Source organism: Mirounga leonina, unplaced genomic scaffold (assembly GCF_011800145.1).
Source record: "Mirounga leonina isolate KUSES-001 unplaced genomic scaffold, KU_Mleo_1.0 Mir_165, whole genome shotgun sequence".
Taxonomy (NCBI): Eukaryota; Metazoa; Chordata; class Mammalia; order Carnivora; family Phocidae; genus Mirounga; species Mirounga leonina.
Window position 1 is genome coordinate 10,672,772 of NW_023270415.1, and position 21,601 is coordinate 10,694,372.

General features: G+C 45.8%; 1 protein-coding gene across 8 annotated transcripts in view; it reads left to right on the forward strand.

Moving 5' to 3' along the window:
- Positions 1-20,328, forward strand: part of FAM110B (family with sequence similarity 110 member B) — a 147,163-nt gene extending 126,835 nt beyond the window's left edge. For all 8 annotated transcript variants that reach the window (XM_035011189.1, XM_035011191.1, XM_035011192.1 and 5 more), the window contains one exon: positions 17,471-20,328. In XM_035011189.1, the coding sequence (XP_034867080.1) occupies positions 17,772-18,884 (1,113 nt within the window). In that variant the 5' untranslated portion in view covers positions 17,471-17,771 and the 3' untranslated portion in view covers positions 18,885-20,328. The remainder of the gene's footprint in view (positions 1-17,470) is intronic.
- The last annotated feature ends 1,273 nt before the right edge of the window (positions 20,329-21,601 follow it).

Here is a 21,601-nt window from a genome sequence, read left to right on the forward strand (position 1 = left end):
ATAACTCTTTGTCATCTTAATGGCCAGAGATGTGGAACATCTTTTCCACATGTTTATCCGCCCTTTTTATGCCCTCTTTGTTGAAGTGTCTCTCCATATCTTTTGCATTTTCCAGTTGGACTGTCTGTTTTTTTTAAAGTTGAGTTTCGAGTTATTTATATGTTCTAGATATGAGTCCTTTGTCAGATACATATTTTGCAAGTATTTACTTTGAGTCTGTAGCTTGTCTTTTCATCCTAGTAACAGGGTCTTTCATAGAGCAAAAGTTTTTTAATTTTGGTAAGTCCACTTTTTTTCTTTTTTGGGTCATGCTTTTGTTGTCATATCTAAGAACCTTTCACCAAACCCCAGAATCCCAACGATTTTCTCCTGTATTTGTCCTTAAAATTCTATAGTTCTGTGTCTTCCAAGTAAATCTACAATCCTTTCTGAATTTTTGCATTAGGTATGAAGTTTAGGTCCAGATTCATATTTTGGCCTATAGATGTCCAGTTGCTCCAGCACCATTTGTTGAAAAGACCATCCTTCCTTCATTGAATCGCTTTGGAACCTTTGTCATAATAAGCTGACTGTACTTGTCTGTGATGATACTTGCAGTATATTTGGGTTCTCGTTCTGTTCCATTGATCTGTATGTCTGTCCCTCCACAATATCACAGTCTTTATTTCTGTCGCTATTTGATAAGTCTTAAAAGTGAGGAGAGTGATTCCTCCCACTATATTCTTCTTTCTCAAAATTGTTTTGCCTCTTAGAGTTCCTTTGCCTTTCCATATAAGTTTTAAAAGGATCTTGGGTGTGTTTGCATGTAACTGATAGGAGGTTTGGCTTGATACTCTTCCCGCCTTGCACTAAGTTTCATTTAACCTACTTTGCTTCTACCTGCTTCTTCTTTGCTGTCTATATTGTGTAACATGATTGTCTACTTGGAAAATACCAAAAAGTCTACCAAAAATTAAAAAACAAAACAAAACAACTCTAGAATTAAAAAACGGATTCAGCAAGGTTTCAGGGTACAAGATCAACATACAGAAGTTAATTTTATTTCTATATACTAATAATGAGTGAATGGAAACTAAAATTAAAAATCCACTATTATTTACAATGGCTAAAAAAACAAAATACTTAAGGGTGAAGCTAACAAAATACATATAGGCCTTGTATTTTGAAAACTGTAAAACTCTGACAAAGAAATCTGAGATGATCTAAATAAATGGAGAGACATGCCATATTAATAAACTGAAAAACTCAATTTAGTAAAGATGTCAATTATCCCCAAAGTGCTAAGCAGATTTAATGCCTCTCAAAATCCCAGAAAGATTTTTTTTTTTGTAAGTACAGCTTCCATTTTCATGCATTTTTTTTTTAACAAGGACATCTAGAATTACCATGTGTTTTGAAAACGATGACTTGACCAGGGAAATGATCTTCCAACACTACCAAATACTGTTTTAATACTTTAAATAAGAGGGGCGCCTGGGTGGCTCAGTCGGTTAGGCATCCGGCTCTTGGTTTTGGCTCGGGTTATGCGATCGAGCCCCTTGTTGGGCTCCATGCTCAGCAGGGAGTCTGCTGGAGATTTTCTGTCTTTCTCCCTCTCCCTTCACTCGCATGCCCACATGTGCTCTCTCTCTCTCTCTCTCTCAAATAAATAAGTCTTTTAAAAAAAATACTTTGAATTAGAAATAACACCTTTACTGTAAAATATGAGCACAATAGCTTCTGTACGCCAGGCCCCATGCTCAGTGCCTTCCATCCTTTGTGTTATCCTTCACAGCTACCATGGGAGGAAGGTGCTGTTGTCATTTCCATGTAATAGACAGAAAAGCAGAAGCATGTGGAGGGAATTTACTCACCCAAGGTCACAGGACCAGAGCATACAGACACAGGACTGAAACCTGCAACTTGAGTCCGGAGTCTACCCTGCATTCAGAGGTCTTGCCGTCTTCCTTAGTGTCAGCAAGGGACTCACACCAACTTCTTTCTCAGATAACCCTACTTTTTGAAAATCACCATAATCCTTATATCATTTTGCTACCTGGTTTCCTGCAAGGCTGGTTTTTTGTTTTTGTTTTTGTTTTTGTTTTTGTTTTTGTTTTTGTTTTTGTTTTAAAGAGAGAGAATGTGCGAGGCAGGGGAGTAGGGGAGAGGGAGAGAGAGAATCCGAAGCAGGCTCCATGCTCAGCACAGAGCCTGATTCTGGGCTCGATCTCCCAACCCTGAGATCATGACCTGAGCTGAAATCAAGAGTCAGATGCTTAACCGACTGAGCCACCCAAGCACCATCCCCTGCAAGGCTGTATTTGATTATTCCCAGTATACCATAACATTCTAGTTCTAGCTAGAGAGTTGGGCCCAAAGATTATATTAATCAGCTACAAGGCAACATTTAATAGATACTTTTCAGAATAACTTTTTTTTGGGGGGGTGGGAGAGGGTTCATCTAGAAGAGTCTTTCCCATCTTTCAGAGAGGGATGACTATGGAAGTGTTGTCTTTTGCCCCGCAAGTGGAAGAAATGGATTTTGGAATGACACATTACTTTTCGTAGGTGTCAGGGGAAGTAGGTCACTTTATAGTATTTATCATAATATTTGAAAAAACTGACATTGAAAAATGAGAAGTTGAATATTGAGTAGTTCTTTGTCCAAAGACTGGAAATGGATTACTGAGATATTTTCTTCTGAGATAGACAATAGGTTTTTTTATATAGTTTCTTTTCTCCTGTTTCGCCGTGAGATAAATTTCAATTTAATAGTCAATTGTAGCTTCATAAAAGGTGTCATTTCGCCTTTACATATATTTTTTGGCTTCATTTATTGAAATATTTTTCCAGACATACTTGTATCCACAAGAAGGCTCTAACCCTTGTGCTCCAGAAACAATTGGAGAGATCAAGAGAGCCTTATCTTAGTAAGTAAAACAGGTGAACCTTTAAAAGTCTCCATTTGTCTTTAAAACTATTAAACAAAAGAGAAAAATCCAGTGCCCTCCCTCTAGAAATCAATAAAGAAAAAAGAATATCACAGAAGAGTTAGATTCCCTCTAAGCTAATGGAGGGGGAAATTACATGAATCAAAATGTTCATTTTGGAAACATAGGCATGGCATCCAGTGAGTGGTTCCTGATGCTCTCTCTCAGTTCAGAGCCAGTGGCCTCCTGTTGCAGGCGTATGAGGTCCTGACTGCAGGATTTAATGACTCCCATTTCTAAACTGCAGTTGTGGATAAACGTTTTCGAAAGAATTTGGAATGACATGATCTCAAAAATAAGCTGACACTCCATATGCAAATGTTAATGCAGTGCGTCATTGTTAACACCCAGCTCTTGAGCACATCCGGAGGATACCCCTGACCTCCAGGTATCAACCACACCTTCCTTGCCCCTGTAATCATTCCTTAATCCAAGACATGGCTCCTACATGGTGATTTCCATGGTGAGCCCATAAACTCATGGGGCATCTTCAGAGCCTGTGCACTGCTTGAAGGATTCTACACGGTCTGTATATGGAAACATGCTGTGTAAGGAGTATGAGAATTTTTGGGTCATAAAGAATGTGAGAGATCAACTATGGTACAGATCCAGAACTACTAGAACAGTGCGGAAGAAAGGTGGTCAGCTGACAAGGCACAGCTGGGTTTCCGTGGCCATGGTTGACAAGATGTCCTGCTCCCTCTTCCTTCCCCTCTTTCAGCCAGCAGTCTTGGGGCGCCTGGGTGGCTCAGTCTTTTAAGCATCTGAATTATGATTTCTGCTCAGCTCATGATCTCGGTTGTGAGATCCAGCCTCGAGTCAGGCTCCACATTCAGCAGGGAGTCTGCTTGAGAGAATGCTCTCTCGCCCTCTGCCCTCCCCCCCCTTACTTTCTTAATGTAGTCTACTCAATTATTCTTTCAGAGCTTAATAACTTAGGACAGTTTATCTTCAAACGTTTCTGCTGACTTCGTGTTCCGTCTTTATGTTTTCTCTGTCCTCCTGTTCCTGTCTTCTTACTTTGAACATAGTAAATTAAATCTAGGCAATGAGAAACGTTTCAGAGAAACAGACTTATTGAAAAGGCACTTGACATTCACCTGCCGCACCCTCCCTCCCACTGCAGGAATCCCCTCTAAAATTTCTTAGACAGATGGTAAGCCTGTGTCTGCACAGACCCTTCCTGGGAGAAAAAGCTCACTCTTTACAAAAGAGTTAGTTCCAGTGTGGGATAGTTTTAACTGTTCGAAAATTCTTCCTTCAGTCAGTCTGCACGTTGCCTCTTCAGTCTCTGATGTTCCTCTGACGGTATTTCTCCAGCTCATCAAAAAGAACAGTGGCTAACAAGGACGGCCACCTGTGCTAAGGTAGATCCTAGCGCCATCTGCATGGCACAGGTGAGGAGCAAGAAGGCCAGGGAGGTGCCGGTGGTAAAGAGTGGAGCCAGGGTGGGAACCCCAGAACCTGGAGGATGCAGCCACCTGAGCCCCTTCTTCCCTCCTTGTTTACTTAGCCCATATGGTCCTCTGTAATCTGTTTCTCTCAGACGACTTTCCCCCACTCACCATTGGAATGGTTACAAGTTAGTATTCTCTGACTTTTGGTCTTTGGCTCTGCCCCCTTGCTGTTCTTCCTTAGAACCCAGACATCAAATCTCACCACCTTTTCTCTGAATTGTGCAGTCTGCTCGCTGGAATGTTGTGGATGCCACACTCACGTCAGTAGCCCCAGCACCTACAAAGGTGGCTGGCGTGGGGTCGGCGCTTGGTCGGTATTTGTCCCGTGATTGACTTCCTGCCTTTGTTGTTATATGCTCTGTGAATTCTGAGCTCTTTTTCCCTGGGGTCTCTGATTTCCCATTGGTAAACTTTAAATTCACGGGGAGAGTTGTTGATTCTTGTCACTATCAGGTTTTGCCTCTGTGGCAGTCTGTAATCTGTGCTAGAAGGTAGCTGCTGACTCACTGCGGTCTAGGAGCATTCTCGCAGCAACACCAGCAGCTTTCTGTGCATCTTGCAGCGTCTGCCCCATGCCCACTCACGGGCTCCGAGGGGTCTGTAACCTACCACCTTGACCCACAGCAGTGCTCCCCCCCGCCATTCCTTTAGAGCCGTCATCATTTAGACACCTGGCCCAGTGTCACAGGCCAGTAACAAGACGTCCCATCCAACCCTCCGACACATCTAAGCCGTTACTCGGCACCTGTGTTAAAGAGTGCGGTTCTCGTGTTTATTCCCATTTTCAGTGCATTTGTGTGAAGTCTCTCTCCCGCATGGTGCGCATGTTTCTCTTTCTACTGTATCATTTCTGTCACCATACACATGTGCTGTCAATTCTACCATCTTAAAGAAAAAGAAAAAAAAGGAAAACAACGCCCTCTTGATCCCACTTCTCCAGCCGGCACCTCCTCTCAAAGCTCCTGAAACAAGCCGCCAGCACAGTCTCGTCTTTCTTCCAGTCTCTCCCCAGCAGACACTTGACCAAGCTCTTTCTACTGAAGTCAGCAGGTAATTTCCTCCTTGCTACATCCTTGTTCTCTTTTTCTTTTTAGCAGCTGTACTCACCAGACTATGTATTTTCTGTATTTCTCTTATTTATTGACATGTATGTGAGCGCCATGTGGCTCATTTTCTTCCCTGCCTGGCCTCTAGTAGATGCTCAGTAAACATTTTCTGAATGAACGAGGAGGCTGCTGGTGCTTCCTGCATTCTAGACCTTCTGTGCCTATAAACTTGCCTAAACATGCCCCTTTACGGGGCAGCTCCCTTGAGGGCAGGGAGGCTATAGGAAGCTGTCTTTGTCCTAGTGAGTGGGTCTCCGTGGTCTGAAGGATTCATGCCCCTCTACAGGTAAGCCCAGAGGGGGGCTTGGGCTTCATCAGGACAGAGTCTGGTTGTTACCTCATCAGCTGATGACTAGCTTGTTATTTTTCCGGCGTTAAGAAGAACTTCTAATTTCCTTAGCAAGGTATTGGAATAATTACTTTCCACTAAGGAGGGTGAAGTGAAATTTTGAGATCCCCTCAGAGAACCGTACCAGCCCAAGCTTTTATTGTCAGTGCCACAAATTGGATTTACGGGCCTCTTTTTCATATGTTATGAAGGCCATCTCGCCGGGTTTCAGAACATCCCTCCTGCCTCTCATTTCCCCTCACTGTTTCATTCTCTGGCACAAGCCAGCACCGCTCTCTGCGGTTTCTCCCCACAGCGGGGTCGCAGTTTCTGCTACCACTGCAGGAAGGAGGTTTTGTTATGAAAGCGGCCTGGGGCCTGGCATCACATAGGTTGGGGGTGGCAAGGAGGGTGCCTGCGCTGTTCTTTCCTCCCTTCCTTTTTGGCTCATGCCCAGACCCAGCCCCTCGTCCCTCCGTCCAGGGACAGATGTTTCCTTGACTGTTCAGAGCAATACAAGGGCACAGGCTGAGAATGCAGCCACCACCTGAGGTTGACAACAAGCTGACCGGCTTTAGGCAAGTCCCTTAAATGTTCTGAGTCTCAGTTTCCCCGCTAAGTGAGACCGCTAAGTGTTTCGCTAAGTGGGACAAATGATACCTATTGGGCAAGGCTGATAAATATAAGGCATCCATCCCATCTAGCCTGAGGTCTGGCAGAGGAAAGGTAGCCCCCTCCCCTCCACAAATGGTTGTTGCCATATTTCTCTTTTTAGACTTAGGGATTATGCCTAAAATCAAAAGCCTGAGAGATCATGAAGCACTAAACACCAACAACCATGTTTTGGCACAAGCAAAACACAACTCTTATTAAAAAATAATGGAAAACTGGGCGCCTGGGTGGCTCAGTCGTTAAGCGTCTGCCTTCGGCTCGGGTCATGATCCCAGGGTCCTAGGATCGAGTCCCACATTGGGCTCCCTGCTCTGGGGAGTCTGCTTCTCCCTCTCCCTCTTCCCTTCCCCTCTGCTCTTGCTCACTCGCTCTCTCTCTCTCACATTATAATGTGTATTTCAGAGTAAATATCCTTTTACCCCAAGGCGGATCCCTAGAAATTAAAAATATTTTCAGAAATGAAGTTTCGGTCTGTATTGCCAACCTTAATCTTTGTTATTGTATGTATGTGCTAGCACTGCCTGGAGTACAAGTTTACACAGCTAGAAGAAAAAGCAGTATGCAAAATGCAGATGCTTAGAATTGGTATCGGTGGAGTACTGGGGGCAGGGTGCCCAGAACCGCGCACAGCCCTGGATTCTGGCCGGGTTCACAGAGGCCACTCGCAAGTACTTACCCTCTACGCTCATACAGGGGCATCAGGCAGCCTTCCGGGGGTAATCGTGAGGATGGATGTGGGGACATTCTTAGCAGTATCTCCATGAACAACACACATTGCTATTAGAGTTCATAATCTGTGAGATCGTTGAGCCCCTGCAAGATCTTTAGGCTCCTGGTTTGCCTAACTAGGGGAGCCAGCTGACACTGAGACCCACGTTAACTAGCAAGTCTTCTAAAGCCTGTGATTTGAGTATACTAGTCTATAAAAAAGGACAGTTGTCCCTTGAACTCAAAATTCATTTAGAATTTGGCCTTGGCCTCCCACATTCTCACAGCTGAATGTAAAGCCACATAAAACTCTCTCTAGGAGAGGAGAGGATAGAAAGTGGGATAATTTTATGTTTGTTTGGAGAAGGCAGGCAGTCCTACTGGATTTTCATTAGGAATTCTAGTAGCCCTACTTTTTAATTACTTGTAGTTATTTTCATTAAGCAAGCCATTATATTGGCCAGTGATTTTTGGTGCCGGCTACATCCTCAGCCTTGACTTCTATAATCTCAGGTGAAAGGCAGGGCTCCCCCACACCGGAACAAGTTGGTGGCCCTCTTGTAGCAACATTTTCTTTACCTTCAGCCAAGGAAGAATGTTGAACCAGAAATGTGATTTTTTTTTTTTCCCCTCTGATCCACTGTTTCGTTTAAATTGTCTTAAATAGGAGGAAGACATTTTAAAAGAAACCCATAACATTTTTAAATAATGGATTGACTTCAAACTGAAAATGAAGCATGTGAATATGTTTTCTAAATGACCTTGAGAATGACATTAAAGTAAAGAATCCATCATGGATTGAGATTTGACTTGCTATTTTTCTCTTACCAATTTTAGGTTTGATTTCATTTTTAATAATGACTTTATTATTTACTCTAGCCTGGTTCACTCACATAACTGTTTGCTTTGAAATTCGAAACCACATATTTTCTCTGTAACTCAAATAAAAATGGGGTCATGCGAATGACCTTTCAGACAGAAACTGCACAGTCCATCCACTTTGACAGAAATAGCGCGCGCGCACACACACACACACACACACACTATCGCTTGAGAGTAATGGAATCATTTTAAGACAAAAGATCATTCAGTTACCGCAAAGCTTGAAATCTAATGACGGTGATTATCAATGCCAAGTTGTGGACACTGGGGACGAAATTTAATAACCGCTCACATTTACTGAGCAGACTTGGTGCCGAGTTCCACGTGAGCACTTTTCAGTGTATTACTTCTTGGAATTCCCACATCAGACCTAGGAAGTGAAGGAGTCATTATCCATAGATGAGGAAACTGAGGTACACTGAGCTTGAGTAATTTCCTGGAGTCGCAGACCTGCAAGTGGCCCAGCTGTGGAGTAAGTGCAGTTGACCTTGGCCCTGGAACCCGGGCTCTGAACTGAGGAGGGGCAGCGAGTCCAAGGGCAAACAGAAAACCTGAAGGCTATTATGTGGAGCCCTTTTGTTTTCTGCCCTGGATTCATGAGGGGTAAACAGGAAGTGTGTGTACTCTTTTTCCCGTGCCCTGAGAACTCATCTGGCCGAGTTCTCCTTTCCATCGCTGGGATGAAATCTCAGATGGGACCCATCGCCTCTTCAGTTAGTCTTAAATAATTGAAAGTTCTCAGATCAGTTTCAGGATGAAAGAGCCCAGTCCAGCGTTTGTCACGACCCAAACTCCAACCTCTCATCCGGTTTAAATGAGCTTCTCCCTCTTCTAGCTCAGGCCTGTGTTGGCTTGGAAGGGGAGGAGGAGGATTTGCTGTGGAGGAGGAGACTTAATAAACATTGTGGGTTTTTTCCCCTCCTTCCTTGCTCCAGCTCCTTTGCCACTCATTATTAGGTGTCCTTCGGACGTCTCCCGGTAGTAGGTCCTGTGTGGGTGTGCGAATATGCAGGGTAGGCAGAGTGCTAAGGGGAGGATGACATGATTCCTCTCCTTGGCCCTGGGCATGGGGGATTTAAGAGCTGGCTCTCTCTGGGGGCTTTTGGGTTCCCTGGGGGCAGCCACACCCCCTCCCGCCGCTAGGGGGTGCTCACAGCCTTCCCCTCGGTGCAGGGCTGCTGGCTTCTTTCCGGGGTGAATCTGTGGGGGAATTCCTTTTACCATAACCCCAGACCACCTTTTCCCAAGTATATATGTGGACCTAGGAAACTCCTACCCCTGTGCGCATGGAAACACAGCTTCCTCTCACCTATCTGAGACCAGGGTAGACATACATAGTCACTGTCCTACATCACAGCCCTGAGCAGAGACCTTGAGACTGCCCTTGCTACTGCTTTCCTGAGGCAAAGTTGTCTCCCATTCCCATCTTTGCCCACCTGACAGGAAGAAACACTGTGGGTAACAAATTGCAGGCCCTCCCCTCTTCCCCCACCCCCGTACTTGCTCGGCTCACAGCGCCACCTGGAGGATATTTCCATAACACAGTGCCTCCTGGGTTGTCAATAATTTTGGCACATTTATCAAAAGGCCTCAAGTTTCGTGCTGCCCCACCAGTGTATCCCAGCACATTATACTAGAGCCAGTGAGATAGATATCACTTCTTGGTCCATATCTAGGAAGTCGTTAGAAGCTAAGAGTTGGCCTCTCCCACATCTGTGCACTCATTCCAACATCTGTTTCTATCCTGCAGTTGTGTAGAATGGACGTTTCAGGAGAAACAGGGCTTAAAGAAAAAGTGGGGGGGCGCCTGGGTGGCTCAGTCGTTAAGCGTCTGCCTTAGGCTCAGGTCATGATCCCAGGGTCCTGGGATCGAGTCCCACATCGGGCTCCCTGCTCGGCAGGAAGCCTGCTTCTCCCTCTCCCACTCCCCCTGCTTGTGTTCCTGCTCTCGCTATCTCTCTCTCTGTCAAATAAATAAATAAAATCTTAAAAAAAAAAAAAAAAGTGGGGAAGTAGTTTACCCAACATGTGGAAAATTGAAACAAAGTAATGGAAACCCAGGGCCAGGATTGCTTACTAAGTAACATATGAAGACCTCTAGCCAACTGAAAAAATAAGCTGAAAAAATGATGAGGATACTGGAATCAAAAGTTGAAATGTTATTAGGAAAAGCCCCTGGGGGGCGCCTGGGTGACTCAGTTGGTTAAGCGTCTGTCTTCAGCTCAAGTCATGAGGGATCAAGCCCTGCATCTCATCGGGCTCCCTGCTCAGCAGGTAACCTGCTTCTCCCTCTCCTACTCCCCCTGCTTGTGTTCTCTCTCTCCAATAAATAAACAAAAATCTTTGAAAAAGAAAAAGCCCCTGGCTTCCAAGAATATACAAAGTGATAGTCTGGTTGGCCAGATTATTTCACTTACAGCTTGAAACGGATGCTGACGGCAACGCTGAGGTCAGTAGAGAAGATTCAGCTGCCAGAATTATAGATGAGCAGGATTCACCGGATGATAAAAGAGAGAACAAGGCACGTCATTAAGTAATTGAAAAAGTACAGGTCCTGAAAGGGCAGTGGTTTTGACTTAATGCTTCCAGATGGTTGGCCCTCTGATTTCTTAGTTTCTGTTCAATCAGTAGAGTGCAAATTCAGTCCATTTTTGGAAACATACTTTCACGACTTCCCCATTTACTTTTCCACTTTCGATATGTTCCTCTACTTTTGCATTGTTTGTAAATTATTTTTGCAGCATAAAAGAAATGAATACAAAGGAGTATGCACTCAGAAGGGAAGATGTTGAAAACGTGGCATATTCATTAAAATGGATAAATCAGTGTCTTCCAAGTGGAATAGTGTTGCTTCCTTTAGCCCCCAGAATTAAGCAATATTTATGAATACATTTTGCTTCTAAATATAATTTTTTTGTGGTAACCATGGTATTGTTAACTATGTGCGGTATGTATTAAGGAGGTGACAAATTTTGTGACACCCTGCTGGTTCAAAAATCATTGGCCACAGGGGTAAGGCCCGATGTGTGCGTGCACACAGCTAGTTTGCAGGGGCTGCTGTGGTGGGTTTGGCTCAGGCCTGACGTGCAAAAGAGGGAGTGATGGAAGAGAGTGTGTACTTCCCCACAAACCACTTCTCAGCGGTCATACCGGAAGCCCAGAGTCGTCCTCAACACACCCCCTCGCCCTCCACACCTGGTCCGTCTCCAAGTTCAGCCCAATGTACCTTGTCAGCATCTCTTGAAATCACCCATGCTTCTCTCCATCCCCAGAGACACCCTCCTCATAATTGTTATGTGAACGAAAAGTGTCTGTGCCCTTATTGAACCTTCTCAAATCCTGCAAAGAGGTGGGTACTGTTATTATTCCCATTTTGGAGATGGAAAACTTAAGGCACAGGCAGGTACAGTAACATGCCCAAGGCTACTCAGCCTTTATGGGGCTGAATTCTCTGGTTGCTATTTCCGTGCCCCCAAAGCCCCAGACTTTTATTCATTTACGAGACAAGAAAGCCTGGTTGGCTTTCCTCTGTGCCAGAGGTGTTTCAGCTCTAACCTGATGCTCGAAGAAACTAAGAAATCCAGACCCAAAGGCAGTTGCTCCGAGCCCTGCCCCCGTCTCCTTCCTCTGGACAGTTCTGACTAGCTCCTCTCCGCAGCCCCTCTGGCCCCCCTCTCCTGCTACCCATCCTCTGCTGCCGGGGGGATTTCTTAAAAATACCGATCTGACCATGTCACTGATGCTTCATTCCCCTTCAGTGTGCTCCCCGTACTCTGCCTCAAATCTGGAGTCCATCTGCCCCCACCTCGCCCAATGGGTCTCTGACTGATGTCCCCCTAGCACTCCGCACAAGGTACTGGCTGTCTTTGATGCTTCTGGATTGTACCATGAACTCGGTAGACAGCCACTTCAAGAGAGGATGGACCCACTTCCCGTGCCTTTATTCCAGATCCTCACTGCCCTTCATCTGACTGCTGAGAAGTGGTTTGTGGGGAAGTCCTTTGGGACAGGCCTGCCACATTTGTCACGAACGAGCATTATTCAATTCATATTCATCATATGCATTTTGAATCTTTTTTTCTAAATTGTCATGACTTCCTGTTTCTTTACACCTGACACCTAATTGCTCCATCAACGGGTACTAACTGATTGAACACAGCCCATCATTCAGTGAGCACTCATATGTTGTGAGTGCATTTCTCTTACATTTGTAAGGAATTCAGAAGGTAACACTGTCCTGTGAAACTGTGCATTTTTACTTCACTGAAAAAGATGTTTCTCTGTGCTGAAATGGGAAAATGCAAGAATAGAGCTGTGAGAGTGACCCCACCCCCCAGCTGGAGTTTGATGCTTTAAAGTCAGTAGCATAAATACTATTACAAAAAAAGTCAGAAAGTGACATGGCACAATTGTATACATATTGTCAGTGTTCTGTGATCAGACATGTTAGGAAATTAGAAAGATGTGTTCTTCGAGAACCCTTATTAACCTCAAAGGTAAACTGCTTCTTTTGTGATTTGCCTCCAAGAATGTTTGAACTGAAGACGTTTTCAAGCTCACCGAATTCAACAAGTTCAATTTTCATAGATAAGGTCACGTCGCTGAGATGTTCGGTGATTGGAATTTGAATTAGGCTCCCTCTTGACAGCAATATTACCACCTTTTCTGGGCCGTAAGGCATGTGGGAAATGGCCAGTCTTCACATATTTAAGAAACTTCGATGGGTGGGTCTAGGACTGTGTTCAATCCCGGGGTCCTTGCTCTAACTGCAGTGCTTTCTTCCTACTTAAAATTTAAAGACCAATTAGGCATTAACTGTCTCCTTCTTTTTACTTACCAGAAGCACTTGGCCCACAGCGTTTCACAAATTGAATTTTAAAATCGGGAGAGTTTCTGCAGAGATCTGGACTTGCTGCTTCCACAGTGAACGGGCAGTCCCCATAGCAGCCCTTAGCTGGAGGCCGCAGTCGCCCATGATCAGCCCTACCTCAGAGGTTGAGGCGCGTGGTACCTGGATTCTAGGAACTTTACCTTTAAGCATTTTTCGTATGAAGCATATGTTTCAAGGCTCATTTTCTCTCCTTAACTGCCTTCAGGGTTGCAAATGCTCTTAGTCCTAGCGCGCTGGGTCTCCCCAATGTCACGGTTCTAGTCTTTACCTAGCAGCCCCTGTGAGTAGCTGGCAGATTTGAAGGTAGGTTCAGGCCGCTTTGGTTTTACAAGTTTTGAATTCTCTGGTTGCTATTTCCGTGCCCCCAAAGCCCCAGACTTTTATTCATTTACGAGACAAGAAAGCCTGGTTGGCTTTCCTCTGTGCCAGAGGTGTTTCAGCTCTAACCTGATGCTTGCTGGACCGGCTTCCTGGGCATCACCTGGGATCTGCGAGAAACGCAGGAGCTCGGGCCCCACCCCAAACCTACTTCAGAACCCTGCGTTTCAAGGACATCCCCAGGGAGTCGCGGGCACATTCAAGTTGGAGAAACACTGCCAAAGTGAGTGGGAGTCACCGTTTGTTTCTGGGCCCTCTGTCCCTGGCTGGTATGCCGCTTCAGCCCTCCCCGGCCAGAGCAGGGCTCCCACACAGATAGCGTGACCCCTCTAGCCCCGATTCTCCATTGGGAAGGAGGCGGCAGGCCAGATCGCGGTGGAGTTCACGTGTGCCCTGGTTCAGCGGACCGTTTTGCACCTCGACTCTGCCAAGCTTTATTCTCCAGTTCATTTTAGACTTTCACAAAATGTTCGAATGGTTATTCAATGGGGTTGAATGTAGCCCAATAGTTTGCGAGTGTACCTTTCTCTCTCCCTCCGGCTTATATGTTCCCTCTTCTGAGCCATAAGTCAGGGATCAAGCAGGACTGTATAATGACTGTGGTTTGTGCAGTCCTATGCAGCTGAGAGCTAATTTTCCTTTCCTGGAGCAAGATGAGGAAATAGCAGCCTCTCCTGGCCACACCTGAGGCATCTGCCCAGGTGTCAGGGGCCGGTGACAGGGATGCATCAGCCGGGGCGAGGGGGGGGTCACGTGCCGTGGTGCTCCCTGAGCACAGTTCCTGGTTGTCACATTAATGACGTCGAGACATAGCCCCAGGTTTCCAGGTGTGTCACCTACCATGTGATTCGTCTTTTCAACTGTACTTGGTCCACATCGTAACAAAGTCTACACTACAGAACTCTGGGAATATACATCTCTGTCCCAGTCCACACTGTTGAAGCATTGAAAAGTAAAAGGACAGAAGTTAGGGATTATAGAAGTACTAGAAGAAGGAGCAGCCTAAGGCACCTTCATTTTGTCTGAAGTTGGTATAGTTTGTTGGCTAAAACAGGTCCTCTAGCACCCGATCTGTTCCTACAGCATTGTCTTCTGCTTTCGATTCTTCCGGGAAGATGCTTTTTCTTGTCCTCTCCAGAGTTCAAATTAAAACTTTTAAACTCCGAACGCAGTCATGTGTAAATATCAGTGTGTTGAAAATTATTAGGGCAATTGGGAATGACAGAGGAGAGAGGGGAGGGGCGGAACAAAAAGGAAATGAAGTGGAAAGTGGTTACAATCACTGTCTTTCTCACATAATCCTTTCACACTGGTTTTGTTCTAGAAACTGCTCCCCAAGGTTAGATGGCTTGGAGCAAATGGGTGTGCCCACAGGAGCCCTTCTGAGGGCATCTGCCTCCATTTACCCATTTTCACGCCTTTTTGGGGGGAAGAAATCAAACAGTGTGAAAGCAGGCCAAGTGAGCTTCCTGAGGCATGCACCCTGGTAAATAAATAGACCAGTGTCCGTCAGTCTTGTGAGTTAAGAGTAACGATTCTTATTTAGGGTTCCAATGGACCCAGAACCCACTGTCACAGACGGGGCATGCTGCAAAGTCGGGTCGGTGGCAGTGTAGATATTTGGGCTTCTGGTCCTCATATGATGGAATTAGAAGGGAAGATAGTCATGCAGGCCACCGTGGGCTATAAAGCCAGTTCACATTAGATGATCAGGACAACTCATCATTCAGAGGATATTTTTCTAAGAACAGTAAATGCAGGAACCATGGTGCAGTCACGGGCCAATAGTCCCGGATGCCATTTTGAAATTGGAAATAGTTCATTCATTCTTAGCTCCTCAGAACCACATGATTTAGAGAGAGAAAGGATCTGGGGAATCTCATCCAAGCACTTCATATCACAGGTGATGAGAGGAGGCCCCAGGAGAAAGGGGTATGAGCTCTGTCACCTACCACCCACTGGGCCACCTTCCTGCTTGCCTTGCGGGAGGTTTGCTTTGGTCCTTAAGCACAAAGCTGATGGGCGCAAATCTCAGGCCTGTCCTTCACTCTGCCCCCAAATGTACTGCCACTGTCCCATCTCTGGACACATTTGGAAGCCCCAGATGTGAAGCTGGAGTGGAGTGGGTGGGGCAACCCTCTCTCAAGTGCTCTGGAAAGAACCAGTGGGGTTGCCTCTGAGCCCAGGCTCTGCTACCTGTTCTGGCTCTGAGCTTCTCAGTGAAGGGGTCCCCGGTTCACCTTCCCAGTCAGGTGGACCCAGGGTGGTGGATGAAGAAATGCAGAAAGCTCCGCCGAGAACTTGCTACTCCCCTCCGCCATTTCATTCAAAATTTGTTCAAAGAAACAGTCTCACTTAATCTTCATGAGAGGGGGGAAGGAGGTGGCTTTTTCAACTAAATTGAAGTATCATAATAGAACTGCACAATTAAAGGAAGTCATTATGTAGGAATTGCCTTGGGGCTTCTCAAATCTCTCATTGGAAAATATTTTTATTAGAACAAATGCTTTTGCAGATTGCCAAAATTGTCTTTTAACAAAACATGGTGATGGGTGTATTTGAGATTAAGGTGTTTTTTTTTAAAGATTTTATTTATTTATTTGACAGAGACACAGCGAGAGAGGGAACACAAGTGGGGAGTGGGAGAGGGAGAAGCAGGCTTCCCACAGAGCAGGGAGCCCAATGGATGAGGGGCTCTATCCGAGGACCCAGGGACCTGAGCCGAAGGCAGACGCTTAATGACTGAGCCACCCAGATGCCCCTGAGATTAAGTTTTTAAAAGATGATAAAGGAGAACAATCAGGCTTCCCTTCCCCCACCTCCAAGCTTGTTCTTAATAGACACTTCATTTTCTTACTATGAGAGCAGATGCTTTTATAGTAATACCACTCTGTTTTATAAATTAGTTATTTGATGTTAGTTGAATACATTACCCTTAATATTCCTAATTACAACCAAAGATGCTGAAAAAGTCTGTAACCAGTTACTTTGGGATCCTGATGCCTTCAAAAATGTTCTCTGCCAGCAGTAACAGGCAGAGAGAGGAGTTGTCCTTAGAAAAATGCTACATATATTGTGTCCTAAGTAGAAAGATGGCCTGTGGATTTATATTGGGAGTACTGATAAAGTTTCCTTATAGTGGTTTTGGTTGAGGGAGGGGGTGGTCAAATTGTTCAGAAAGCCATGAATAATTAACTGTTATACCAATTTTCTCTAACATATTTAGATATGATTGACCTCTTGAGATTGTATTCTTAGTTCCCTAGGGGATTTGGGGAAATACATACCACAGAGAAACTTTTGATTTCTGCTCATTAGATGTGAAAAATCATGGAGCACTTATACTCAAATTATCTAGTTACAAGGTTAATCTAGAGGTTTTTCTAGTTTTCTTGTTGAATTAAAAAAACAAGCTTGTAGTTAACAGGAGGAACTTTATACATAGTCTGTTTTCGGGAGAAAGTGTTTTCAAATATATTGGCTGGCAGAAGTTAAGATAACTGAAACACGCTTTTAAAATTTTTTTTCATCTTTGCTGCCAATCCGCTTTCTTGCCAACATTTTCAGTTCTTGAAGAGTTAAAGAAGTGCCTGTTTCAGATCTTACCGAGAGAGACATTGTTGGGTAGTAAGAAATTAGAAGTTTTGCCTCATTGAGAAAGGGACCTATTCTAATTCACCGCTGCCGGAGCCTAAAGCAGAGATACCGGATTCGTAGGGACCCAGGGCCGTTCAGTGAACTGGGAACGCGGCTCTGCCAAACCCGCATTTCCACGTTCAGCCAGGATTTCCTGGGTTTGATACAAGGAGTGCCAGCCGGGCGTGATCGGGGGCGGATCTCACCCATGGGGAGGTGGCTGCAAGAGCCCACGCGTGGGAAAGCTCAGCCCCTCTCCGTCCCCGAGCACCCGCGTCCGACTGCGGGCGCCAGGGCGCGCGGGCGGTCCGCGCTCCGGGACCCCGGGAATCGCGGCCCGGAAGCGGCCCGGCGGAGGCGGGGGCGCCGCGGGCTTTCTCTGTTGCTACAGCCGTGATGTCACTCGCCCATCCTAACCCGCGGTTGGTTGTTGTGTGTTTCAGCTCTGCCTGCAGTCGAGCACAAAGACCTGGAGGAGACTCCCACATCCTTCGGGGGAAGAAAGGAGGCAGCTAAGCAGATTAAAGGAACTTGCGGCTTGTGGCCTTTGGGAAAGGGGGAAAGTGAATTAGAGGCCCGGTGCGAGTTAATGAGCTGTGAGATGAGGCGCCGCTGCCGCTGCTGACACCCAGGTTCCAGGCTCCGTCCGCTGCCCTTTGTGCTTCATGTACATGTGTCTATTCAGCGCATCCGGAGGCGCCCAGACCAGAATCCAACACGGCTGCCGGGGAGAGACCACCCACCATGCCCACGGAGACCCTACAGACAGGTAGCATGGTGAAGCCGGTCAGCCCCGCGGGCACCTTCACCTCGGCGGTCCCCCTGCGCATCCTCAACAAAGGGCCCGACTACTTTCGCAGGCAGGCCGAGCCCAACCCCAAAAGACTCAGCGCCGTGGAGAGGCTGGAAGCGGACAAGGCCAAGTATGTCAAGAGTCAGGAGGTCATCAATGCCAAGCAGGAGCCCGTGAAGCCGGCCGTGCTGGCCAAGCCCCCCGTGTGCCCGGCCGCCAAGCGCGCCCTGGGCAGCCCCACGCTCCGGGTGTTCGGCAGCCACGCCAAGACCGAGAGTGGCGTGCAGAGGGAGAACCTGAAGCTCGAGATCCTGAAAAACATCATCAACAGCTCCGAGGGCTCCAGCTCGGGCTCGGGGCACAAGCACAGCTCCCGGAACTGGCCGCCCCACCGGCCAGACTCCACCGACCTGCATCGGCACTCCTTCGCCGAGTCCCTGAAGGTGTACCCCACGCAGGGCCGCGGCAGCCCGCAGGAAGGCGGCTCCCACGTGGGCAGGAGGCTCCTGGAGCAGTCGGCCGAGTCCTTTCTCCATGTCTCCCACAGCTCCTCGGACATCCGCAAAGTGACCAGTGTGAAGCCCCTAAAAGCGATCCCCTGCAGTAGCTCCGCCCCTCCTCTGCCTCCCAAACCCAAGGTCGCGGCCATGGCCACCGTGAAGTCCCCTGAAGCCGACCCGGGGGAACCAGCCTGCGGAGTCAGCCGGAGACCCTCGCTCCAGCGGTCTAAGTCGGACTTGAGTGACAGGTATTTCCGCGTGGACGCAGACGTGGAGAGGTTCTTCAACTACTGCGGACTGGACCCCGAAGAGCTGGAAAACCTTGGAATGGAAAACTTTGCAAGGGCTAATTCCGACATCATCTCCCTCAACTTCCGCAGCGCAAGCATGATCAGCTCAGACTGCGAACAGTCTCAGGACAGTAACAGTGACCTTAGAAATGATGACAGTGCCAATGACCGGGTGCCATATGGCATTTCTGCCATCGAAAGAAATGCTAGGATCATCAAGTGGTTATATAGCATCAAACAAGCTAGAGAGTCACAGAAGGTCTCCCACGTGTAAGACAAAGTGCGTGCAAAGGAGGGAGGGGTGGGTCTCTGTGCATCCGCAGTCGTGAAGGTTGTGAGGTCTCCTTGAAGTGTTGTGAGCTTCTCCACTCTCTTTGTGTTGCTTGTTGTGCAATGTTTCCAAGTTGCATGCCTGTCAACATGGGGACTGACCTGGCTTCCACGTGAACCATCGCTGCAGAGCCTGGCTGAACACAACGCCATCTGCCAAGAGTTTCGGGCCAGAATCCGATTAGGGCTTCGATCTTAAGCAAAACTGTTTACACGAAAAACGGTATACAACTTCTTCAATATTTATGTGGTTCTTGTGTTTTTATATCCCGCGCTCTTGTGTCTTAATTAAAAGTTTTATCAACTGGCTTTTAAGTTGAGAGTAGAATCTTTTTGAAATAAAAAGCCAATTTGCCTACATGTGAGCCCGAAACAATGGGGAAAAAACCAGTGGGATCTGCTACCAAACAGATACAGTGACTGACCTAAGATAGAGAACCACGCTGGGTTTTCTGAGGAAGAAAGCGGTGAGCCTGATGTTAAATTAATCATTTGCATATTGGAATTCTCCTGCCACTTACTAAAGTGATGGTTGGGGCAACAGTGCTACGTTTTGTGTCCGATTAAGTGTGTAAATGTTGGTGCTCTGTGTAATACCCCAAGGAAAGACAATCAGAAACAATGAAGGTGATTAAATCTAGGAGTTTGGGGGTTGGGGGTTTTGTTGATGTTGTTCTCTGATTTGGGTTGATTCCGAAATTTCTACTATTAATCTTTTGACGGGAATGGCCATCCTAAAGCTGATACTAAATGTCTTAAAAAAAAAAAAAGTTGTTTGTTTTTTTGATCAAGAACTAGTTCTATGCTGACTCTCTTCCCTCTCTCCTTCCCTCCCTGTGTTGTTGATTTATTTGGGAGAGGCGGGTGGGGCTTGTGCGGGGGTGAGCTATCCGAAGACATGAACACAAATGGAAATACCAGCCATATCAGTATAGAGCCTCCCATTCAAAAGCGAATACCTTTCGTAGCCGAACCATATCTGAGCAGTGCGATCGTGTTGTCTTGCATATGTTATTCTTCCAGGCTGTGGACCTTTGTTACAGCTCTAGGAAACTGTAGAAACATGATGCTTTTCCACCCTTTGGTCTCTAGTGCTGCATATCGACTCGTTCCCGTTTTCCCCAGTAACCTGTCTTGCAGGTGCGTCGTTAGCTGTGGACCAGCTGACGGTGGTGTGTGGTAGCCGAGAGGTAAAAACGTGTAGCGGTCTGCTGCATTGCTCCGTACTCATGCTCTGAAGTTCTCAGCCGCACTACCTTAGACTTCATCAGCTAATGGGGAACTTTTTATGGTGTAAATGCTGTAAGACTTTGTACATACTTCAGTTGTTACGAAATCTTTAAGAAAAAAGAAAAAGTTAACGCTAATAAATAGCTCTGGTGCAGGCACTAATGGTGGTGGTTTCTCTTTGTCCTTTTCTTTGCACCCGCCATGAAAAGTCTAACTTTGGACTGTGGGCCAGAAGCAGATTTTTGGTAGCCTCGAAGGAACATGTTTTCATTAAGTGACTTTCGCCATATCAGTTATTCTGAACAGCGATAGCAGTGTGCTTTTGCTAAAATAGTTTTGTCAAGGTTCCTAAAATATGCTGCTTCATCTTTACTTAGTTCACACTTGAGGTATTTTTACCTTTTCTTAAAACATAAGAATTTTTCACATCTTCCGCAAGACCTTCAGTTGTAAATATTTATGAGTTCTTACAGCGGAGACCTGCCTTTGAATGTTATTTGTACAAGCCCAACATCATTAGCATTACACGTGTTCATACATTTGTCCACTCATTCGTTCGTTCACTCCTCTTTCAACAGGTCATTTGGTGAGTGGCCCCCTTTTTGGGCCTGGCAGTAGGCACAGGACTGCTGTGGTCAACGACACACAGTCTCTGCCTCAAGGAACATAGATGCTCACCCTAAAGAGAAACAGCATTCCTCTTAGTGGACAAATCTTATCTCCTCTTATTAGGATGCTGAGTATTCAAGTATCTAGTGAATCAAGTCATTTGAAGATTAACATTGCTTCAAAAGTTCCATATACTGTGTAAATGTAGAAGAAAACATTGTTTAAAAAGCATTTTTCAGATGCAGAAATGATAAAGATTCCCAACTATTACTGTTTGTAACTTTTTCCTTCTGGAAATCAAGTGTGGTTCCTTGACCCTCTCTCTGCTAGTGTGGGAATTCTTTCTGGTTCTCTGATTAATTATCAGTTCCACTAGAACTCTACTTCCCAGAAAAAACATTTGGAAATGTAGCTTTCAGTGGTGATGACACAGTGCATGCAAGATTATAGAATGAAAATAGGTTTCTTTCATTTAATTCAAAATAAGTATATACACACACACACACACACACACACACATACACATATATACATATACATATATATATTCTTCCCTCACCATTAGGGCAGAAATGTGGCCATTTGAAGTATTCATGGCTTAGCATTTATATATCCATCTCTTTCTAGAGCTATTGAAATACCAAAAATAGATGCTATTTTTCTAAGGACACCAGTTTTTTTGGGGAGGCGAGCACTTCTTAGCTAATTTAATATCACTGTCAATGCTGTTTTAGTCATGGATTCTGTTGAAGTTTCCAGCATTTCAAAACCATGTTTAATCTGTGTCCCACCATAATTCAGTCTAATCCTCCGTGGCCTTAT